Source organism: Ascaphus truei, chromosome 9 (genome assembly GCF_040206685.1).
Source record: "Ascaphus truei isolate aAscTru1 chromosome 9, aAscTru1.hap1, whole genome shotgun sequence".
Lineage (NCBI taxonomy): Eukaryota > Metazoa > Chordata > Amphibia > Anura > Ascaphidae > Ascaphus > Ascaphus truei.
In genome coordinates, this window is record NC_134491.1 from 4,502,548 (window position 1) to 4,527,825 (window position 25,278).

The 25,278-nt window shown below is 47.5% G+C and overlaps 1 protein-coding gene across 6 annotated transcripts in view; it reads right to left on the reverse strand.

The window, feature by feature from the left end:
• Positions 1–25,278, reverse strand: part of MEIS2 (Meis homeobox 2) — a 212,309-nt gene that overhangs the window by 177,891 nt on the left and 9,140 nt on the right. For all 6 annotated transcript variants that reach the window (XM_075613229.1, XM_075613231.1, XM_075613230.1 and 3 more), the window contains exon 7: positions 12,788–12,902. In XM_075613229.1, coding sequence (XP_075469344.1) covers positions 12,788–12,902 — 115 coding nt within the window. The remainder of the gene's footprint in view (positions 1–12,787; positions 12,903–25,278) is intronic.

The following is a 25,278-nucleotide window of genomic DNA, read 5'->3' on the forward strand; positions in this document are numbered from 1 at the left end:
ATTGAGGTGCAGGCGGTGAGGCTCAGGGTGCAGGCGGTGAGGCACACTGTTCAGGTGACGGGGGTCAGGCGGTGAGGCACAGGGTGCAGACACTGAGGTGCAGACTGTGAGGCACAGGGTGCAGACACTGAGGTGAAGACTGTGAGGCACAGGGTGCAGACACTGAGGTGCAGGCGGTGAGGCTCAGGGAGCAGGCGGTGAGGCACACTGTTCAGGTGACGAGGTGCAGGCGGCGAGGGTCAGGCGGTGAGGCACACTGTTCAGGTGACGGGGTCAGGCGGTGAGGCACAGGGTGCAGACACTGAGGTGCAGACTGTGAGGCACAGGGTGCAGGCGGTGAGCTGCAGGCGGTGAGGCACAGGCTGCAGGCGGTGAGCTGCAGGCGGTGAGGCACAGGCTGCAGGCGGTGAGCTGCAGGCGGTGAGGCACAGGCTGCAGGCGGTGAGCTGCAGAGTGCAGACAGAGAGGCTCGGTGCCGACAGTATGGAAATCACTTCAGCTGTACAGACGCTAACTGCAGAAAGTCAGTTATCTGATGTACACACTGTGCAGGAGATCCCATGCGACTTGCGAGGAAAGTTCGGAACTGGGAAATGGGACAGAGGACTTAAAAAAAAAAACAGCCTTCAGCTAAATTGTCCGAAGGAGGAGGAAATGGAAACCTGCCGTGCTGCTGAACACAATATTCCTCTATGAACAGAACAAATCTCACAAGTGCATGCAAACTGCCCGACCCCATCAGCACAGCACCCAGGTACAAACTGCCCGACCCCATCAGCACAGCACCCAGGTACAAACTGCCCGTCCCCATCAGCACAGCACCCAGGTACAAACTGCCTGACACCATCAGCACAGCACCCAGGTACAAACTGCCCGTCCCCATCAGCACAGCACCCAGGTACAAACTGCCCGACCCCATCAGCACAGCACCCAGGTACAAACTGCCCGACCCCATCAGCACAGCACCCAGGTACAAACTGCAGCACAGCACCCAGGTACAAACTGCCCGACCCCATCAGCACAGCACCCAGGTACAAACTGCCCGACCCCATCAGCACAGCACCCAGGTACAAACTGCCCGTCCCCATCAGCACAGCACCCAGGTACAAACTGCCTGACACCATCAGCACAGCACCCAGGTACAAACTGCCCGTCCCCATCAGCACAGCACCCAGGTACAAACTGCCCGACCCCATCAGCACAGCACCCAGGTACAAACTGCCCGACCCCATCAGCACAGCACCCAGGTACAAACTGCAGCACAGCACCCAGGTACAAACTGCCCGACCCCATCAGCACAGCACCCAGGTACAAACTGCCCGTCCCCATCAGCACAGCACCCAGGTACAAACTGCAGCACAGCACCCAGGTACAAACTGCCCGACCCCATCAGCACAGCACCCAGGTACAAACTGCCCGACCCCATCAGCACAGCACCCAGGTACAAACTGCCCGTCCCCATCAGCACAGCACCCAAGTACAAACTGCCCGACCCCATCAGCACAGCACCCAGGTACAAACTGCCCGACCCCATCAGCACAGCACCCAGGTACAAACTGCCCGTCCCCATCAGCACAGCACCCAGGTACAAACTGCCCGTCCCCATCAGCACAGCACCCAGGTACAAACTGCCCGTCCCCATCAGCACAGCACCCAGGTACAAACTGCCCATCAGCACAGCACCCAGATACAAACTGCCCGTGCCCATCAGCACAGCACCCAGGTACAAACTGCCCGACCCCATCAGCACAGCACCCAGGTACAATCTGCCTGTGCCCATCAGCACAGCACCCAGATACAAACTGCCCGACCCCATCAGCACAGCACCCAGGTACAAACTGCCCGACCCCATCAGCACAGCACCCAGGTACAAACTGCCCGACCCCATCAGCACAGCACCCAGGTACAAACTGCCCATCAGCACAGCACCCAGGTACAAACTGCCCATCAGCACAGCACCCAGGTACAAACTGCCCGACCCCATCAGCACAGCACCCAGGTACAAACTGCCCGTCCCCATCAGCACAGCACCCAGGTACAAACTGCCCGTCCCCATCAGCACAGCACCCAGATACAAACTGCCCGTCCCCATCAGCACAGCACCCAGATACAAACTGCCCATCAGCACAGCACCCAGGTACAAACTGCCCATCAGCACAGCACCCAGGTACAAACTGCAGCACAGCACCCAGGTACAAACTGCCCGACCCCATCAGCACAGCACCCAGGTACAAACTGCCCGACCCCATCAGCACAGCACCCAGGTACAAACTGCCCGTCCCCATCAGCACAGCACCCAGATACAAACTGCCCGACCCCATCAGCACAGCACCCAGATACAAACTGCCCGTCCCCATCAGCACAGCACCCAGGTACAAACTGCCCGTCCCCATCAGCACAGCACCCAGGTACAAACTGCCCATCAGCACAGCACCCAGGTACAAACTGCCCGACCCCATCAGCACAGCACCCAGGTACAAACTGCCCGTCCCCATCAGCACAGCACCCAGGTACAAACTGCCCGACCCCATCAGCACAGCACCCAGGTACAAACTGCAGCACAGCACCCAGGTACAAACTGCCCGACCCCATCAGCACAGCACCCAGGTACAAACTGCAGCACAGCACCCAGGTACAAACTGCCCGTCCCCATCAGCACAGCACCCAGGTACAAACTGCCCGTCCCCATCAGCACAGCACCCAGGTACAAACTGCCCGACCCCATCAGCACAGCACCCAGATACAAACTGCCCGACCCCATCAGCACAGCACCCAGGTACAAACTGCCCGACCCCATCAGCACAGCACCCAGGTACAAACTGCCCATCAGCACAGCACCCAGGTACAAACTGCCCGTCCCCATCAGCACAGCACCCAGGTACAAACTGCCCGACCCCATCAGTACAGCACCCAGGTACAAACTGCCCGACCCCATCAGTACAGCACCCAGGTACATAGAGGATACAAAACTCAGCTGCACAGAGAGAGGATCCACAAAAAGAATCAGCCAAACCCTCCACTTCCAATACCTGGAGAATATATGATTTCAGCCAGTGACGACCGTACAAAATACCTTTAAAAGAAGTAACGTAGTCAGACTGACACTCTGTGCCCAATGTTAGAAGACTCTGACTGATTATGTTGGGCAAACACTGATAAAAAGAACCGGGAGACGTCTATGCCGTGCAGCCCTTACTCTTGTCACAGACATCAGCTTCAAAACCTCCTCACACTTGGATTTCTTCTGGAGAGGATACGACTTAAAAAACAACTCGGAATGGGAAAAGTTTGAAGCCTCATCCACCACTTTAGTCCTGGCCCTGGGAAAGCTGTCTGCAGCCCTGCATGGTGCACTTGTCAAACTTTTATATATCGGGAACGAAAGAGGATTTGTGGCCAGCCAAAATGTTGTTTTAAATGCGGCTCCCGAAGGCATTTTTCCTCTGGTTGTGATACAGATAGATGCAGCCTGTCCAAGGACGCGGGCTCCACAGCAGTGAGTGCAACAATAGCATTGTGTGCAGCTTATGTGCTGAATTAGAGCATTTATATAGAATGTGTCCTAAAGTCCAACACATCGGTTCCGGGTGGCTGAGGAGGGTCCATGAGAGTCTTCAGAAAAGGAGAAGGAAGAAACGCTTGTAAGTTCTGAAAGACAAACTGGGCGGCGTAACTCTATGGGACTGCGTGCTATTATTGACGCCGTGACTCCATGGGACTGCGCCCTATTGAGGAAGACTTGCCATCCATCCAACTCAGTACTTCACTTCCTCAGGGAAGCCCACAGATCAGGAGACGTCAGTGCGGATCAAAGGATGTTGTGGAGGGAACATTGGATCAGTCAGCCTGGGACTTCACGTCAAATGGAACAGACTCACTCTACACGTGGGCAGCAAAAACTGACACAAAACTAGGAACAATACATTTTAGAACAAAGTGTTATTCTTCAAGGAGAACCTGGAAAAAAATTACGGGAACAGGTAGAAGCTAAACCTACATGGAACCCAGCATCAGAGGTTGAGGCAGAAGAGGTGAGTAATGTTCAAAGGCTAAGAAAGGGAACGATGACCAATCTAAAGTCAAGAACATTAATACTGTCATTGGCAGACTTAAAATCAAAAATAGGTTTTAACCACTTCAACAAACCGGAAATCATGGAAGACGAGGAAAAATACAAGGAGGGAATGCCAAATATAGAAACCTGTGCCAAATAAACGGCGTCCTGCAACCAAGAAGCAACATCCGGTGAACAACCGAAAAGGGGCGCCACGTGCTCTGACCCAGGCGTACCTTATCAATCTTGAAGGACATTTAAAGATGGGCCATTGGAGAGGCGGGCGCGCGCAGGACTCGGAACGGTGGCAGCAGCAGCGACATTGAGGGTGCTTGGCCAAGCGGGACATGGATGGAGCATCGGTGTGGGACAGGGCCTGCAGGACATTTCCTGCTCGGTCAATGTCCCGCGTGGCCGAACGCCCTCGTCAATGTTCCTCGCTGTTGCCGCTCCAAGTCCCGCGCCCGCTGCTCCGACACGCCATTTTTAAGTGTCCCTCGACATTGCCGAGATTGCACAAGACTCAGACATTTAAAGATGACCAGGGGTCGGAGCGTGTACAGCAAAAGGGCAAGAATGTTACATAGTTACATAGTAGATGAGGTTGAAAAAAAACATACGTCCATCAAGTTCAACCTATGCTAAATTTAGATGACAGATACTTTATCCTATATTTGTAGTTAGAGTATATTGACCCAAAGGAAGGCCAACAAAAAACCCCAGCAAAATATCATGTAATATCAATATCATATTAAATATCATCTAATCATTATATCTCATAAGGGGAAAAATAAATTCCTTCCCAACTACAAATACTTTTTAACAAAATCTATTGTATCTGGCATCACAGTCTCCATGGGTAATGAATCCCACATTGTAACTGCCCTTACTGTAAAGAACCTTTTCCTTTGTTGCTGGTGAAATCTCCATTTCTCCAACCTAAAGGGATGTATGTATGTATGTCTTTATTTATATAGCGCCATTAATGTACATAGCGCTTCACAGTAGTAATACACGTGGTAATTAAATAAATAATAGATCATATAAATAACAGGTCATGGGAATAAGTGCATCAGACATAAAAGTAACATTAAGGAAAGGGAGTCCCTGCTCCGAGGAGCTTACAGTCTAATTGGTAGGTAGGGAGAACGTACAGAGACAGTAGGAGGGAATTCAGGTAAGTGCGTCTGCAGGGGACCAAGCTATATGTATCATGTGTCCAGTATTATCCACAGTGCTATTCATATGCTTCTTTAAGCAAGTGTGTCTTAAGGTGGGTCTAAAGGTGGATAGAGAGGGTGCTAGTCGGGTATTGAAGGGAAGGGCATTCCAGAGGTGCGGGGCAGTAAGTGAGAAAGGTTTATGGTGGGAGAGGGCTTTCGATACAAAGGGGGTAGAAAGAAGACATCCTTGAGAGGAACGCAAGAGTCGGGATGGTGCATAACGAGAAATTAGGGCTGAGATGTAAGGAGGGGCAGAAGAGTGTAAAGCTTTAAAAGTGAGGAGGAGAATTGAGTGCGAGATGCGAGATTTGATCGGAAGCCAGGAGAGGGATTTCAGGTGGGGAGACACGGAGACAGATTTAGGAAAGAGTAGAGTGATCCTGGCAGCAGCGTTTAGGATAGATTTAGGGGAGACAGGTGAGAGGCAGGAAGGCTGGACAGCAGGAGGTTACAGTAATTAAGACGGGAGAGAATGAGGGCCTGAGTCAGATTTTTAGCAGTCGAGCAACAGAGAAATGGGCGTATCTTAGTGATATTGCGGAGGAAAAAGCGTCAGGTTTTAGAAACGTTCTGAATGTGAGAGGAGAATGTGAGAAATGTGTCGAGTGTGACCCTTGGCAGCGTGCTTGGGCTACTGGGTGAATGATCGTACTTCCAACAGTAATGTGGAAGGAGGTAGTAGGGCCAGGTTTGGGAGGAAGTATGAGGAGCTCTGTTTTAGCCATGTTGAGTTTAAGGCGGCGGAGGGCCATCCAGGATGATATAGCAGAGAGACATTCAGAAATGTTGGTTTGTACAGCAGGTGTAAGGTCGGGTGTTGAAAAGTAAATTTGTGTGTCGTCAGCATAGAGGTGATATTTAAACCCAAGAGATGTTATTAGGTCCCCTAGAAAGAGTGTGTACAGAGAAAAGAGAAGAGGTCCCAAGACATAGCCCTGGGGTACCCCCACAGAGAGATCAATAGAGGAGGAGGAGGTGTTAGCAGAAGAGACACTGAAAGTACGATGGGAGAGGTAAGAGGAGATCCAAGGTAGAGCTTTGTTACGAATACCAAGTGTATGGAGAATGTGATGGAGAAGAGGGTGGTCCACAGTGTCAAATGCGGCAGAGAGGTTGAGTAATATGAGCAGAGATATGAACAGAGACCTAAAAGGTCCCTCCCAGGGATCTAACCTCTATATCAGTCCATATATAATAGAATCAATAGATAGATAGATATTCCTGAGAGCACCAGGTAGCCACAACAAGCAGACTCAGTAAATAAAAGGTTCAAAAAGTCTTGAAGGTAAACACAGATGGCACTGTGTCCCAGTGATCAAGCAAATGAACAGCAGAATCAAGTTCAATATAGGCAAGCATCAAACCTGGAATTGATTGAAGAACTCACTATATGTGGCGAATCAGGTCTTCCACGTAGCGTGCATCTCCACATATCAGCATAAGCAGAGGAGTTCCAAAACGTCCGAGTGGGTAAGGAACCAGGAGAGCACAGCCAAAATACAAAAGCGGGGACCAGGCAAAACAATAGAATAGAGGTTAATTCAAATAAAAATGATAGCAACAAACACAGGAGCAGGTACAGTACCTCTCTAACGCGTATCACGCTATACAAACGCTTTATCATTTGATAAAGCGCTTGTATAGCGTGAAACGCGTTAGAGAGGTACTCTACCTGCTCCTGTGTTTGTGTCATTTTTATTTGAATAAACCCCTATTCTATAGCTTTAGCTTTGCCTGGTCCCCGCTTTTGTATTTTGGCTGTGCTCTCCTGGTTCCTTACCCACACTAACGTTTTGGAACTCCTCTGCTTAATATGAGCAGAGTGTAATGACCTCTGTCTTTGGCAGCATGGAGGTCATCCGTTATTTTAATGAGGGCTGGTTCTGTGGAGTGAGCAGTGCGGAAGCCAGATTGTAGAGGGTCTAGGAGAGAATAGGTGTTGAGAAAATGGAGCAAGCAAGAGAATACAAGACGTTCAAGGTGTTTGGAGGCAAAAGGCAGGAGGGAGATAGGTCGATAGTTAGAAAGGGATGCCCCCGAGTCCTTTGTACTGCCCATGGGATGAATAGTTCTTTTGAATATTTAAATATAGAATATTTGTATATAGTTATCATATCCCCTCTTAGATGCCTCTTTTCTAATGTAAACAGCTCTAAATTAGCTAGCCTCTCCTCATAAGTGTTGAACTTACCTTTTTGCTGCCCCCTCTTTCAGCGTCCCAACGCATTTCCATGACAATGTGGTGTCACGTTGTCATGGCAACGCGACGCTGCAGGAGGAGGGGCAACACATTTTTAGCCTGCCCGGGGAGCCGTACTGTCTCGGACCGGCACTGCATACTACTCATCCACATCATTTAAAGTCGGAGCGCATTAGATATTCTCCTCATTGGATAATATCAGAAACACAAGAGGACGAGGGGAGCATTGCAGCAAATAAGAGGCGCCAACTGCATAAAAAAAAAGAACAAGGTGGGGGGAATAAATGAAAGGCTGTTTTTAGTTTAAAAAGATAGACCTAAAGAAGTCCTCTTTCTACAAGAGGCCAGACAAAAAAGACATCCCAATCAGCAGACAGGACTGGGTCTGGGACCTTCCTTCTGCTCCATAAATAAGAGACGTCTTTGGAAACATTTTTTAAAGGGCGTTTGAAAGCTTTTTGCACTTAGGAAAGGTTTATGATTTCTTTCACACTTATGTAAATATTTGTATGTAATTGATTTGACTAAATGAATAAAAATACCCTACATTAGATAGAAACCCACAGGGCTGCCTGCTTTGTACAGAACTGTCTAATACCAAAAGCGCCTTACTCTTCAGGTCTTTTAATGATAAAGCGAGCTAGTATGGGACAGTCAGTATATTGGGAATGCATCTTTTCTTCTGTGGATTTATGATATGATTTATTTTCTCAAAGTCATAATAACGATCAGTTTTCTTTCTTTCTAATTTTATGATTGCAAAGATGCATTCTGCAGAAGTAACTCGGTAATGCAAAGTAATCGGGGGGGGGGAGGCAGCGCCATTGACATTTCTGCACAGAACTCAAGTTACACATGTCACACACAGTAATAACAGCGGCCATCTTGTTATATCCCCCACAATGCCAGTCACAAGGAGATATCGCCAGATAGCGCAATTCCTCAAACGCATTATTTAAAGGTGACAATAGCAACGAAAAAAAAGATATTCTGCCTATAGCAAGAAATTGTGCTGGTAATGGCCACTGGCAGAGTGAAACTAAGACAAACGGAGTATATTCAGAACAAGGCAGCTGTTTGCACTTAGGTAATGACAGTCCCTGCAGCAGAGGGGCGTACTTGTGTCTCCTGCTTATGGTCTCTGCACTTTCTGTTGGGGCCTGTCTAGGAATTCAGTCTATGCCCCAATGGGGGCTCTTCCGACTGATATGAAAAGGTGTTAACCCTTTCCGTTCCTTTCAGGAGGGGCCTGCAGTGACCTGCACTGCTATGTCCCTGCAGCGCTGAAAGTGTTAATGGGAAAAGCGTTGCAGAACACACCAAGACCAGAAATGCCTCTTGCAGACAGGGCAGCTCAAGATCCTCCCTCCCCCCCACCAAAAAAAAACAAAAAGGAGGTTACAAGAGCAGAAAATGAAGCTAGACCTAAAATGTCCCGCACTCTGTTGTATTTAGTGATTGTTTTGCAAATCTCCTGCAGAATTCATACAATATGCATTTATCATAAACAGCAAAATCCGGAGAGTCCTGAAGCATTAGGAAGACAGGCAAGCATCACGGCAGACAGCATGAAGACAAGCGCTGAGCGGCGATAAAACCAAACTGAGGCCGCTCCCCCAACAAGTGAATGTGAGCTGAACGTGGACGCGCTTCACACAAATATTTACCAGAATAATAACAGAAATAAATAAAATCTGCAGCGGGAACAGTGTCCTGGGATCCTGTGTGTGATCTCTGTACGGACCCGCTGAGCACTTTACTCAAGCTGTTCCTAAGGCTGAAAAATGTCATTCTCCCATCATGACGACAACAACAGGAGGAGCTTCACCTTAATAATAATATGAATGTTCTGCTATAGCACGGACAGTGTGCGCAGCCGCTGTACATACCATTTTGCAGACATCAGCCTCTACGCCACAGAGCTTACAACCAAATTGTGTTATAAACACAGTGACTGACACTTGTATTTGAACTGGGTTCACCGGCTTCCACCCTCGGTGCACAAAACCTACTCTCGCCAGCCTTTCAGTGATAGATAAAAAATAACACAGAACAACATTTATTAACAGCCAAAGGTGAGACTAAAGAGTCTGGGACTTGGTGTACAAATGTATTTATTCCTGGTTCGGGACAACCTCTTAGATCTGCTGTAGCAGGTGATAAGAAAATGTCACAGTTTAGTTCCAAATGCAAACAAAAACGTAGTTACATCAAATTAACAGACGTGGATTTCAGTCAATTCTGCACGTTCTTAAAAAAGGAGACGTTATATGGTGACTTCCCTTCAACATCCACACAACATAGGGGTTCCACGCAGAGCAGAGGTGTGCCACGCAGCGCAGAGGTGTGCCACGCAGCGCAGAGGTGTGCCACGCAGCACAGAGGTGTGCCACGCAGCGCAGAGGTGTGCCACGCAGCACAGAGGTGTTCCACGCAGAGCAGAGGTGTGCCACGCAGCGCAGAGGTGTGCCACGCAGCGCATAGGTTCCACGCAGAGCAGAGGTGTGCCACGCAGAGCAGAGGTGTGCCACACAGCGCAGAGGTGTGCCACGCAGCGCATAGGTTCCACGCAGAGCAGAGGTGTGCCATGCAGAGCAGAGGTGTGCCACGCAGCGCAGAGGTGTGCCACGCAGCGCATAGGTTCCACGCAGAGCAGAGGTGTGCCACACAGCGCATAGGTTCCACGCAGAGCAGAGGTGTGCCACGCAGAGCAGAGGTGTGCCACACAGCGCAGAGGTGTGCCACGCAGCGCATAGGTTCCACGCAGAGCAGAGGTGTGCCATGCAGAGCAGAGGTGTGCCACGCAGCGCAGAGGTGTGCCACGCCGCGCATAGGTTCCACGCAGAGCAGAGGTGTGCCACGCAGCGCAGAGGTGTGCCACGCAGAGCAGAGGTGTGCCACACAGAGCAGAGGTGTGCCACACAGCGCAGAGGTTCCACGCAGCGCGGAGAGGTTTGACGCAGCCCAGAAAGGTTCCTCAATGTGCAGGTAGAGGCCCCACACATCCAGGGGTTACAATGAAATCCTGAACACGCCTAGTCTCTGACATAAGGCCGCACTGACCAACATGAAACAAGAAAGAAACTAAAAACATCAATCCAAAGAAAATCTTCCTTTAAGCCCTCTTCTTCCCTATATGTGCAGCGTTGTGTATATAATGTACTGCTCAGGTACGTACAGACAGGTACTGCTTATATACGTACAGACAAGTAATTACAGATAGGTACTTACAGACAGGTACTGCTCATATACTTACAGATAGGTACTTACAGACAGATACTGCCCATATACTTACAGACAGGTACTTACAGACAGGTACTGCCCATATACTTACAGACAGGTACTTACAGACAGGTACTGCTCATATACTTACAGACAGGTACTGCTCATATACTTACAGACAGGTACTGCTCATATACTTACAGACAGGTACTGCTCATATACTTACAGACAGGTACTTACAGATAGGTACTGCTCATATACTTACAGACAGGTACTTAAAGACAGGTACTGCCCATATACTTACAGACAGGTACTGCTCATATACTTACAGACAGGTACTGCTCATATACTTACAGACAGGTACTTACAGATAGGTACTGCTCATGTACATACAGACAAGTAATTACAGATAGGTACTGCTCAAGTACTTACAGACAGGTACTGCTCATATACTTACAGACAGGTACTGCTCAAGTACTTACAGACAGGTACTGCTCATATACTTACAGACAGGTACTTACAGACAGGTACTGCTCATATACTTACAGACAGGTACTGCTCATATACTTACAGACAAGTACTTACAGACAGGTACTTACAGACAGGTACTGCTCATATACTTACAGACAGGTACTGCTCATGTACTTACAGACAGGTACTGCTCATATACTTACAGACAGGTACTGCTCATATACTTACAGACAGGTACTGCTCATATACTTACAGACAGGTACTTACAGACAGGTACTGCTCATATTCTTACAGACAGGTACTTACAGACAGGTACTGCTCATATACTTACAGACAGGTACTTACAGACAGGTACTGCTCATATACTTACAGACAGGTACTAGGCATCACTGGGACAATAAACTGAAGTTTTAACCCCTTCGCTGCCAGAATGGCCAGAAATACATTGCTCTGCGTCTTGTTTTAGCGCTCTGCGTGCTATCAGATTGCTCTGCATGTTATTATATCGCTCTGAGTGTTATTATATCGCTCTGCGCGTTATGTTGCGTCACTGCGCGTTGTTATGTCACTACGCACGTTATTATGTCACTACGCGCGATATTGCTGTATATTGAAATGCCTGTCTCATAAAACCAATAATATGAACTCTATATAGAGATTTAGCCATCTTTTATTCAGCAGAACAGTGCAACGTTAGCACAACGTTTGGGGGACTTGCCCTTTTGTGGGGTGCAGGCAAATGTCTTCTAGACATGACATTGCTGCTTCCTGTGGCAGGGCATAATGCAGGAGCCGTGGTGCACTGACTGGCAGAGACTCACATATCTGGTGCTGTCCACATCCTGAGCCAAGAGAAAAGGTCCACGTGTGACACAGAATCTGCAGCTCGGCCACACTTGACCACACGCCATGCAGTGGGAGAGCTGGAACAGGCCGTTTGGGCACTGGCCCAGATCCACAAAAGGTGCTACGGTTTAGCACGGCTAAGCTCCCGTTCATATGAAACGAAAGATTAGCACATTCTGTGGATCTGGGAATCTGACTTCACAATGGCCGTAAAATGCAGATGTGTCTTTAATGTGGGAGCCGCTATCTTAAATGTAACCTAGAGAGGCACGTAAAGAATCTAGTATGTAGCAAAGCGTTACAGTCCCCTCCAGCAGAGAAAGGGTTAAAAGTCATTTCAATTAGCAGCTCTCAGCACAAAACGTTTACAACTTTGTTCATATGATGAAGCAATCTTGTTCCACAAGCAAAACCTCGCTTTCTTTATCAAAAAATCCTAAAGAAATCCCTGTTGGATATTTAAATCCATCCCAAGCACCCTGTTTTTCTGGGTTTCATATCTCGGGAACTGAAATGGCACACTAAAATTCCCAAAACAGCAGTTTTAAAGGGTATCAGGTTAAAAAAATGAAATGGTCTATTTTTGAGTAAAGCAGAGCACATTTCTGCTTTAAGAAACGCCCCCACATAATTCCCAGAAGCCTCGCTGAGATCTCGTCCTATCCCTGCAGCACCCGCCACGTACCATGCCTTATTGCCTTACTCGTGCTGCAGGGATAACACGGGGTCCCGGTGAGGTTTGTGCACATGAGATGACATTTGGGGTCTTACCTTGTTCACTGCTGTTGTCGCCGCTCTGCGAGGCGTGTCCCCCGCTCGAAGGTCCCGGCGTGCCTGCAGAATGTGTGGATTGTGCGTCGTCGTGGTCTCGCCACGAGGCTGGGTTCTGGGGAGCCGCGCAGGGTTAGGAAGGTGGAAGGATTTACCATGGAAAGGAGACAGAGAAATAAGACGTAAGCCAGAGAATCAACCAGTACTAACTATACACATCTTTACTAACCATATACACATCTTTACTAACCATATACACAGCGCTGTATGTGGATTATAATGTAATACAGGGATTAGCGTACCTGGTATATACACGCAGGGAATAAAATGGGCTGTTATAATAAACCCTTCCATCACAGTCCTACATCTGAGTCTCTCGTTCTCTCCCCCTCCCCATGTTTTGCATCTCTTTCTCATTCCTTCCTCCCTGCCCCCTTCTCTCTTCCTTCAATCATCCACTTCTTCTCAGCCTGCTCCTCTCCTGGCTTTTCATACAGGGAGGGGCCTCCGTGATTAGCGCTATGTACATTATTGGCGCTATATAAATAATGACATACAATACAATTAGCTGCCTTCTACCCCCTCTGTCAGTCAGCAGGGGGAGATCGCGAGCATGGGGCATTAGGAGATATATGTATATATATATATATATATATATATATTTATATATATGGAGGGTTTTTGTCACTTTTTTTACTCACCATAACTTAACTCAGTATTATGGTTTAGCCTATCCCATAGCCTCTCTTGCATTCCCAGTAAAATCAACCCCACACTGATGAGACCCATCAAGGTCGAAACGGCTGTCTGTGGGTGGTTTTCTGGGTATGCACCTTAACCCTGGCTGTGCTCAAAGCTGTGACCATGCAGCAAGCTTAAGCCTATAGGGAACCATGTTAAAAATGGTTATTGAGGCAAAAAGTGACACTGTGTGCTCATTTGCATGTCATTTCCCAGAATCCCTTGCTGCAGTGGAAGTGCTGTATGCTGGGTGATGATGGGGAAAGGCGGGGTTGCAGACCTGCATAAGACATGCAGATGAGCATACAGTTATATTTGCATATATATATATAATACAAACAAGCTCCTGTCTGCACCTCTTCACCCCAGGAGGCTATATGGAGACAAGTTGTCAGCCAGTCACTGGACCTTATGTCTCTAAGAGGCCATTTGTTGGTGAAGCTGCCAGATGGTAACCAGACTCCTGCTGTGCAACACTTGATGTCAGAGAGATGTAGGTATCACTGTGATAGCCGTGTGTATCATGTGCACCTCACAACCCTCTTCTAGCCTTGTGAAACGAACACACCTGCAATGTATAATAATACAAAGTATCTGAGTATACTCCCAGTCTGTGAAGATAACATGCAGCAGGGTATGAGGAGACTGCAGAGATTCACAATATTTCTTTACTCAGGCATTTTACCAAACAATATACAGTGCCGTGAGTCTGTTCCTTACAATGCTGCGTGCAAAGCTACACAAACAACACAACTCTAAATAAAGTGATATAACCTCTCCGGGGGGTGGGGGGGGGAGGGGGGAGGGTAAACCCTGCTTTATTTTTGAACCCAGATAGTTTAATTGGAAACTCAAGGCCACAAATCCCCGGAGAAATAAACACGAAAGGGCTGTCCCAGGGAGCAGCGTGGCTGAGCCTGCAGGAACCAGGGAGCAGCGTGGCTGAGCCTGCAGGAACCAGGGAGCAGCGTGGCTGAGCCTGCAGGAACCAGGGAGCAGCGTGGCTGAGCCTACAGGAACCAGGGAGCAGCGTGGCTGAGCCTGCAGGAACCAGGGAGCAGCGTGGCTGAGCCTGCAGGAACCAGGGAGCAGCGTGGCTGAGCCTGCAGGAACCAGGGAGCAGCGTGGCTGAGCCTGCAGGAACCAGGGAGCAGCGTAGCTGAGCCTGCAGGAACCAGGGAGCAGCGTGGCTGAGCCTGCAGGAACCAGGGAGCAGCGTGGCTGAGCCTGCCGGAACCAGGGAGCAGCGTGGCTGAGCCTGCAGGAACCAGGGAGCAGCGTGGCTGAGCCTGCAGGAACCAGGGAGCAGCGTGGCTGAGCCTGCAGGAACCAGGGAGCAGCGTGGCTGTGCCTGCAGGAACCAGGGAGCAGCGTGGCTGAGCCTGCAGGAACCAGGGAGCAGCGTGGCTGAGCCTGCAGGAAGGTGGAAACAGCCAGCCAGCAGCACACGTGAAACAGCTGCTTAACTTGTCACCTGCATGTGCTAATAACCCAAACTAATTAATACGCCGTAACACCCTCAGTCCCACCTCCCACCCAGTGTGAATACAATCCCACACACCCCCAGTGTCAGCAAACAGGCCACAATCACTGTGACATTTCCACATGCACACTCGCAAAACAACCTCTCTGTGCCTTATTGCCCCCCCCCAGCCCCCCGAGCCGAGGTTTGTGGGTGATGAGTTCAGAGGCTAAAGCCCTTTCCAGCAGCGCACTGGACTACACGCTGTTACCCTGTATGCAGATCATGTTATCTCCGCCACAAGCACACAGGACTGGAAACTCTATGGGACAGTCACACATCTGAGTCAGGAGCTCTCCCTATGTAAAAATAATACTACGCCTTTCCTCCTCTGCTGGGACGCTGCTCCATGCAACTACCACCATTTCGCCAAATGCATCATTGACACCTGAGCACGACAACCTACTAATTATTCCACCTATCACACAATGTGGATAAAGAGTATACATCCTGTTAACATGGACTACCTTTTATTGCCAATATAGGAATGTGATAAGTAGGGCCAGAATTACTAACTGGTGCTAAGCCTTCCACAGAATATTTTTTTTCTCATATAGTGTTGACATTGTGTGCAGTGGTGTACACAGAACTCCGCAGGGTACCTGTGTACAATGTAATACACAGCTGCTTTTTTGCATTGAGATGAAACATGTAAAAAACAGCCCTGACTGCAGCTGCCCCTTTAATGCGGGGAGCAGCCAAATGTGTAAGAATGCCTGAGCCTGAGAATAAGAACAGCCACGGATCTGTGCGCTGGCAGCCACGGACTTCACATCATCAGAAGCCGCTTCCCTAAGCCGCCAACTTACATAAAGGTACCAAGTGTGTGACATGCACTGATAACCCCTTCCATCCCGGAGGACAACACATTTACAGTGCAATACATTAACACTGTCTACAGGGAAGACACACACACACAATATGTATATCTATGTATTTATACATATATATATATATATATATACATATATATATATATATATATATATATATATATATATATATATATATACAGTGTTGTGTACATTTATGGTGCTATATAATAAACACACTTATTAAATACCTGAAATGTGTTATCCAGGTATATTATGTGTATATATATATATATATATATATATATATATATATATAAATAAAATATTTGCTTTTTATATATATATATATATATATATATATATATATAAAATTGACGATTCGTAGCACCTCTAAGAATGAATATTCCCTATGATCATATACCTACAGAGCAGTAAACGGCAATAATAAACAGCTTACTTATACATAGACAGACATGCAGCAGAAACCTTAATAATTTAAGATACAAATGTGTGTTTTCTGCTTCCACCTGATTGTGTTAAAGAGCAGAGTTTGCAGGTGAAATGCTGGGAAAATTGAGCAGACAGGATACAAAGCGAATGAAAAAGACATCCAAGAAGCAAGCTCCCTTGGGGCGGCATTTTCTATTTGCCGGGCTGCAGCCCGCAGCTGATAATGCAAGTTGTAATTAATATAAAAGCAGGAGACAATATGGGGAGAAGCATGTACTCACACTGCCACAAGAGATCTCGCTGCCTACCATGCTTCTAATTTACACAGCAGCCTGCCCCGCACAACACAATTTTATCAGCATACTCTGTCCCTGGGAAGTTTCAAAAAATTGATTTAGCAAAGTCATTACATTTTGCTGAACCTGGTACGGAGCACGGATAGCATAAGGACCTCGGCTGCTGCGGGTAGGGTCAGTGGTGGGTTTTATAGTGAAAAAGTTGCTGAAACCGAGAAAGAAATGAATGTATACCCAAGATACCATAATGAATTCAGAAATGTGGTAGAAGATTTCTCCCGCTCCGTATCCAGCCCCGTTCCTAATCATTTCCTAATCACTACCCGGACTTTAGTTGATGGCTAAAAAATAAAAAAGAGCAGGAATTCCGTAAAAATAGCACTGCGTGGGGCTCGGTGAGTATGAGTGAGTGGAGCTCAGTGAGTATGAATGAGTGGGGCTCAGTGAGTATGAGTGAATGGGGCTCGGTGAGTATGAGTGAATGGGGCCCGGTGAGTATGAGTGAGTGGGGCTTGGTGAGTATGAGTGAATGGGGCTCGGTGAGTATGAGTGAATGGGGCCCGGTGAGTATGAGTGAGTGGGGCTCGGTGAGTATGAGTGAGTGGGGATAAGTAAGTCTGAGTGAGTGGGAATCAGTGAGTATGAGTGAGTGTGGCTCAGTGAGTATGAGTGAGTGGGGCTCAGTGAGTATGAGTGAGTGGGGCTCAGTGAGTATGAGTGAGTGGGAATCAGTAGTATAAGTGAGTGGGGCTCAGTGAGTATGAGCAAGTGGGGATCAGTAAGTCTGAGTGAGTGGGAATCAGTGAGTATGAGTGAGTGGGGATGAGAGGATATGCTCAATTTATATGGGATGTTTTAATGAGATTATGTCACTTTTTAACACAAATGTAACTGCTTGTGAGACTTTATCATACATCCCTATTCTGTATGGTGAAATAATGCACAGAGACCTGTGTGTTACCCCGCCGCTCGCCATACTGAACAGTGTATGGGGTATTAACTTCACAAGCTCTGTATATCTATAGTCGCCGATGCCCCCCACACTCATCCGTCTGTCACCACAAAGTTAATTTACCCGACCCGTTTCTCCTGATTACTCGCTTCATTGTGAGAATACAGCTCACACTGGAACTTACAGATGTGATATCATATGTCCGGGCCCCAATAAAGATGGCCACCATTCTGAATTTCTGGAATCCCCTCCCCTAGTGGATCACTAAACTCTGAATACATTTTCCATGAGATATATATACTGTGTAATTACATGGGTGACTGTCATTTGCTTTGGTGTCATTCTGAATAAAATAATAATAAGGAAAACAAATGTACATGTGCCCCCAGCCTTCCTGCTGCACCTATACACACACTGCAATGATATAGTATTATATATAGTATTACAGTGAAAGCTCTGTGGGGCCCTCCAGCTGGTTATTGATATATTAGAGGTAATTGTTACATGGTACTTTACTGATGTGATGGGTTTTTATAAATCTCTGAGCACACTGTCGGAAGACACAGGAATAAAAAGCCACAGATGACAGAGTGCAGAGTTACAAAGCCGCCCTGTGCTCTGCACACTTAACATGAAGTCAGCCCGGAGCAAATACACAGGAATTCTTGGCAAGTCGCACTGTGTACTGTACATGCAGATACTCAGCAGCAACTAAGCTGGAAACCTCGCACACGCTCCAGGCTGCAGTGCAGATCTCAGGCGAGTCCGTGCACTCCTGTAATGACCCCTCCATACTTCCACTTAACACAACTCCAAACGGGCGGCAAATATGTCACTACTGTACATGTTCCCAATGAACTATTGTCAATGCTGCAACCACACTTGTTTGGGGTGAAATTAATATTTTCTAACAGATACAGTAAAGGTGAAAGAACTGAATCTGCTCTGAGAATAACCTGCATCTTCCACATGTCACATTAAAGATGGCTGCCTCCATGCCCTCATTTTCGGCTCACTATAAAGTAAGCACCAGGAAAATAGAAGCAGGTAAGAGGATGGTCTGGCCATAGAAAAAACCTACGATTACAAGTCCTCAAATGCTCGCTATTAATATATCAGACCCTCCAACGTGAAAATACATACGCTTTCTGTGCCGATGTGGGATACGGAGCTTCCTATTAACAAATCTATCCTGTGAACAATCATGTTAACAATACAACTCTTGTATTTCTATCTGTATATACTAATACAGCTCAACCCCGTTATAGCGCGATCCGTTACAACGCGAATCCGCTTATAACGCGATCCAAGCGTGGCTCCCAATTTTTGTATTTATGAATACTTTACAACACGATTGTTGGTATCTTAAATACTTTATTGTACAACGCATACAATTGTACATTATTTCTAACGAGATCCGCTTATAGCGCGATGTGATTCTTTGGACCCCAAGCACAGCGTTGTATATACACAAACTAGAAATAGTCCTAACTTCCCAATAGCCTGTTGATCATTTGTCAAATCAGCTATTGATCTTCAAGCTTCTATAATTAGCTGAAGGTTCCGAGCCTCAGCCAATGAGAGACAGTCAGCGCCGCTCTGCTCTCTCACCCCGACACAAAAAAGGTACTATAGATACTGCTGGTTTTTATACGCTAAGAACGTGCTAAATAGGAGCAGTTTAAATCGATGTTATAAAAATGTAAGTAAAGGACAATTTAAATCGTTATCATGAGTAGATAAGAAGGGGGCACATTAATAAACAGACATGTTAGGACTCTGCTTTATTTGGAGGAGTTGTGTTTTGGAAAGTTCATTAAACATGGTATCAGCCACTAACGTGTAACCCCTTCAGTGCCAGCGCCCCTAATGCATGAATAGGAATGATATATTTTGGGGTGATTTCTCCCTGACGTACAGTACACAGAGCTAGATCCTGCCTCTCCATGCCCCTTTTCCTTAATCTGCATGAGGGAGAAAAGTCTCAATTAACTATTTCCCTGCTCGAGGGGCCTGCAAAGCATTGTGTTGCTGGCCCTTCTGGCAGCAAAAGGGTTAAGAAAATGTGTAACAAGTCGGTAGCTTTTCCATACCGTGGTCACAGTGTGAAAGTGGCCTAATATTTCAGTGCAGATTACGAAGCACGGACTAAAAGGGGAAAAACTCCTAATCAGCACTAAACCTGGTGTTTGACAGAGCCCGGGAGTGCGGGCACACAGAGCCCGGGAGGGTGAGCACAGGCGGGCACACAGAGCTCGGGAGCGCGGGCACACAGAACAAGGGAGCGTGAGCACAGGTGGCACACAGAGCCGGGGAGGGTGAGAACAGGCGGGCACACAGAACCCGGGAGGGTGAGCACAGGCGGGCACACAGAACCCGGGAGGGTGAGCACAGGCGGGTACACAGAGCTCGGGAGCGCCCGGGAGGGTGAGCACAGGCGGGCACACAGAACCCGGGAGGGTGAGCACAGGCGGCACACAGAGCCCAGGAGGGTGAGCACAGGCGGCACACAGAGCTCGGGAGCGCGGGGACACAGAACAATGGAGCGTGAGCACAGACGGGCACACAGAGCCCGGGAGGGTGAGCACAGGCGGGCACACAGAGCCCAGGAGTGCGGGAACACAGAACAAGGGAGCGTGAGCACAGGCGGGCACACAGAGCTCGGGAGCGCGGGCACACAGAGCCCGGGAGGGTGAGCACAGGCGGCACACAGAGCCCGGGAGGGTGAGCACAGGCAGGCACACAGAGCCCGGGAGGGTGAGCACAGGCGGGCACACAGAGCCCGGGAGGGTGAGCACAGGCGGGCACACAGAACTCGGGAGCGCGGGCACACAGAACAAGGGAGTGTGAGCACAGACGGGCACACAGAGCCCGGGAGCATGAGCACGGACAGGCACAGAAAGCCCAGGAGCACGGGCTGGCACACAGAGCCCGGGAACATGAGTACGGGCACAGATGGCACACAGAGCCCAGGAGCACAGGTGGGCACACAGAGCTTGGGAGCACAGGCGGGTAGACAGAGCTCGGAAACACAAGCACAGATGGGTACACAGAGCCTGGGAGCATGAGCATGAACAGGCACACAGAGCCTAGGAGCATGGACGGGCACACAGAGCCCAGGAGTGCACACAGAGCCCAGGAGAGCGAGCATGGACGGGCACACAGAGCCCAGGAGTGCACACAGAGCCCAGGAGAGCGAGCATGGACAGGCACACAGAGCCCAGGAGAGCGAGCATGGACAGGCACACAGAGCCCAGGAGAGCGAGCATGGACAGGCACACAGAGCCCAGGAGAGCGAGCATGGACAGGCACACAGAGCACAGGAGAGCGAGCATGGACGGGCACACAGAGCCCAAAATCATGTGCGGGCACAGAGCCCGAGAGTGCGAGCATGGCTGGTACAGAGCGAGTGCGAGCATGGGCACAAACAGGCACACAAGTACCCGGGAGTGCACACAGAGCCCAGGAGAGCGAGCATGGACGGGCACACAGAGACCGGGAGTGCACACAGAGCCCAGGAGAGCGAGCATGGACGGGCACACAGAGCCCGGGAGTGCACACATAGGCCAGGAGAGCGAGCATGGATGGGCACACAGAGCCCGGGAGTGCACACAGAGCCCAGGAGAGCGAGCATGGACGGGCACACAGAGCCCGGGAGTGCACACATAGGCCAGGAGAGCGAGCATGGACGGGCACACAGAGCCCGGGAGTGCACACATAGGCCAGGAGAGCGAGCATGGACGGGCACACAGAGCCCAAAATCATGTGTGGGCACACAGAGCCCGAGAGCGCGAGCATGGCTGGTACATGCGAGCATGGGCACGAACAGGCACACAAGTACCCGGGAGTGCACACATAGCCCAGGAGAGCGAGCATGGACGGGCACACAGAGCCCGGAAGTGCACACATAGGCCAGGAGAGCGAGCATGGACGGGCACACAGAGCCCGGGAGTGCACACAGAGCCCAGGAGAGCGAGCATGGACGGGCACACACAGCCCAAAATCATGTGCGGGCACACAGAGCCCGAGAGCGCGAGCATGGCTAGTACATGCGAGCATGGGCACGAGTGCGAGCATGGGCACGAACAGGCACACAGTACCCGGGAGTATGGATGGGCACACAAAGCCAAAGAAAAAACACAGACGGGCACGTAAAATGGACACATAAAACAAAACAATTATTGACTTCAACACCATTTGTCAATGTAAGTAACGCACTTCCATGCTAGCACTTCCATGCTAGACTTCCATGCTAGCACTTCCATGCTAGCACTTCCATGCTAGACTTCCATGCTAGCACTTCCATGCTAGCACTTCCATACTAGCACTTCCATACTAGCACTTCCATACTCCGCACAATACAGAAATAATGAATAAATGAAAGTAAATATTTAGATTTTTTACATAACAATATAGTATGGGAATGTTTGTGCCTCGCATGGTCACAAACAACATTATCTCACTGCTCTGTGAGCCACTGTGCGTTTCCAAGTGATTATCCTGTGTATTAAACATATATTACAATGTCATAAGCAGCCACTTGTGTGAGAATGTGGGGTGAATCTGGACTGACTGTTGTCCAGAACACCTCCAGTTTCCCTCAGACACATTTTATGCCTTTGAATTTTGATTGATTTTCTTTTTCGGTAAATGTTGTGCCAATTTAGCTTCAAAAATAGCTCTGCACCTGTGTCTCGGAAACCTGTGTTTTTACTCTCAATCAAAATTCCTAAATCGCGTATACACGTTTCCAAATACTCCGCAGCACGTGAACAAAGCAGGATTTATTTTCAGATAAATTACAAAACTGAGAAATGTGCTGTTTTTCAAAGGAAGCTAAATTTGGTCATGCTCTAGAGATCTGGGAAGAGTAGGGTTGTATTATATATATATATATATATATATATATATATATATATATATATATCTGTTTCATATATTTTCGCTAAAGCGATAGAGCAAAACAAGTCCCTAGTTGGCAATAAGAAGCGTTTGTACACTATGTGCAAAATGTACTGCTTCAATAATCAATACATTTGTGACTTGTCAGTCTCATAAAGACCTGATACCATTGGTGTTAATAAGAATCTGGAAATGAATCATTATAGCCTTCATTTATTTATATCTAAACATTTATTTTGATCCTTGACACCTAGAAATAAATATAGCAAAAAAATATATAAACAAAAATGTTTAAGTTGGAGCCTAATAAGGAAAAAGGAAGGGGATTCTTTCCACTCTAGCAGAAGAATCATATAGAAGGTAATCCCACATCATTCCTCAGATAGCCATGTTTCTGTTAATCCGACAGAATGTGCAATTCACACGGTTAGAATGTTTAATGTCCATGTATAATTCATCCCCAGCAGATTCCAGGACAGTGTTTGTGACATGATAAGTCCCTGCTGAGCACAGGTAACCCCCACAGGAGGTGGGATACAGACACAAGTGGGTTATCAGAGGCGGCATACCATATATACAAGTCTTTCTTGGTCTTGTCTCCTACAGCACATTGGGGTGTTGACTCTGGTTTAGCATTTTAACCATACAATATATGAAAACTCCCTGCAAACGGTAACACACAACTGCAGCTCACACCCCTCCCACTATCATTTTACCAATAGCTATATCCAGCAGTCAGGAATCTGATCATGAAAAAGACTTGTGTACCTGACACAAACATAGAAAGAGGGCTGTATTGCAGACACTTGCATGAGTGTGAACAAATAATAATATGTAATTTCTGTGTATGGCGATATGTGAGCATGCAAAGTGTAGTGTGTGTGTGGTGTAAATGTGTAACCTGTATGCATGTATGAATGCATGTAGGTGAGCATATATAATATACATCATTTGAAAATGAGAGAGTGGGAGTTAATTAGGAGGAAATATTTTGGGTGATGGGGTGAGTGGTGAGTAAGTGGGTGAACAGTAGTGTCTCAGATAAATTGAGATATACATGTTGGGATATAGAAATTAGGGTATGTAAGCTGGGCTATCATGTAATCATCAACATTCCCCAGATGGTGTTGGAGTTACAAAAAATAATTGCTTCTTTCCCAAACTAATCGGAATCTGCAGTAAAATATCGCCCGTATCTTCCCTGGGAGAGAGAATATTCAGAGGTGAGAAAATGTAAGTGTGAAATGATAGGGCGTTATTTGGACATTATTGCCTTGGGTCATTCTAATAAACCTTTTGTTGGCAGAGAGGCCTGGAACACATTGCTCTGGCAGTGAAAGGGTTAACCCAGAGAGATGCTTTGCCAGGCTCCAGCACTTCTAGGGTCAATAGTTCACATTCTCAGGTCCCACTCAAATCGTTATTGGGGGTGTGTTACCTCCTCCAGATTGAGGCTTTTTGTTAATAGAAGGGTTACACATGGCCCCTGATTACTGCCCATGGTTTCACAAACAGCTGTTATGTCACAGGGCACTGCTGGAGCAATGTTATCAACACCATGTCTATCCAAGCTCTCCAAACCTTCTGCAATATTCCACCCAAGAGGTGTCTGCATGACTGAGTTATTGGATTTGTATTTAAATAAACACTTATAAATAGTGAAACATAAATGCAAGATGTCATTATTAAAACCACCTGTAATGCTGCTACCTTTACACATGGAGTCTGCCCCACTCAAACATACTGAGCGTGCCCCAGGAATGCCAGAGACAGGTAGGTACAGTGACATGACAGCCCCAGAATAGCCTTCAATAACATCACACATTTCATCCCCAAATATATCAACCTCATCCAGAGCCAGAGTGATTTATTCACTAAAATCTGCATATCCTACAACCAGGGGGACTTGTTTTAGGGATCAACAAGAAACTCCACATTGTGAAAAGGGAACATGGCTAAATATTGACGGGGACTGAGGGGGCAGTGCCTTTCCTACCACATGTCTTTATTTAAAGCTGAATTGTTTCTTTCAGGTAAATAAATGTTCCTTCGCTGAGGGTTCTGTCTTTCCCTCCAAGCCTCACTGCACAGCGGGGAAACAACATGGAAACATTGTAACTCTTGCCCCTCATAATTTACCCAATTCCACATCTCATACCCGATTGATCTCTGGATCCCCCCCCCCCCCACACACACACATATTTAGGAAGTTTACCAGTGTCTCGTCTCTCTTCCCCCTGTGTCCCCCCTCACAGTGAATTCCCCCCTGCACTGACCCCCTCTATGCTGAAGACATTTACTAAGAAACTGCCTCAATTCTCTCCAGTCTCCCTGGAATTCAGAGTTTCAAATGATGGGCACTTGATAGTAATGAATATCCCTAAAAGTGATTGAAGAAATAAATGTATGGTCACCCAAATCCTGCAGTTCACTGGGACTATATTACTAGACACCAGAGTAATCTTGGCTTTAGCTGTTACCATCTGTCAGACCCCCAAACAGACCGGGTATGTGTGTAATCTACTCAGCATAACATCAGTTTGCTCACACTTCACAGACTGTATACACAGGGAAAGGAAGCAGAGGGAGGAATATATATATATATATATATATATAGATATATATATATATATATATATATATATATATATATATATATATATATATATCTATATATATATATATATATATCTATACACATATATATATATATATATATATATATATATATATATATATAAATAAATATATATATACACACACACACACACACACACACACACACGTTCTCAACTACGTATATACCCAGATCC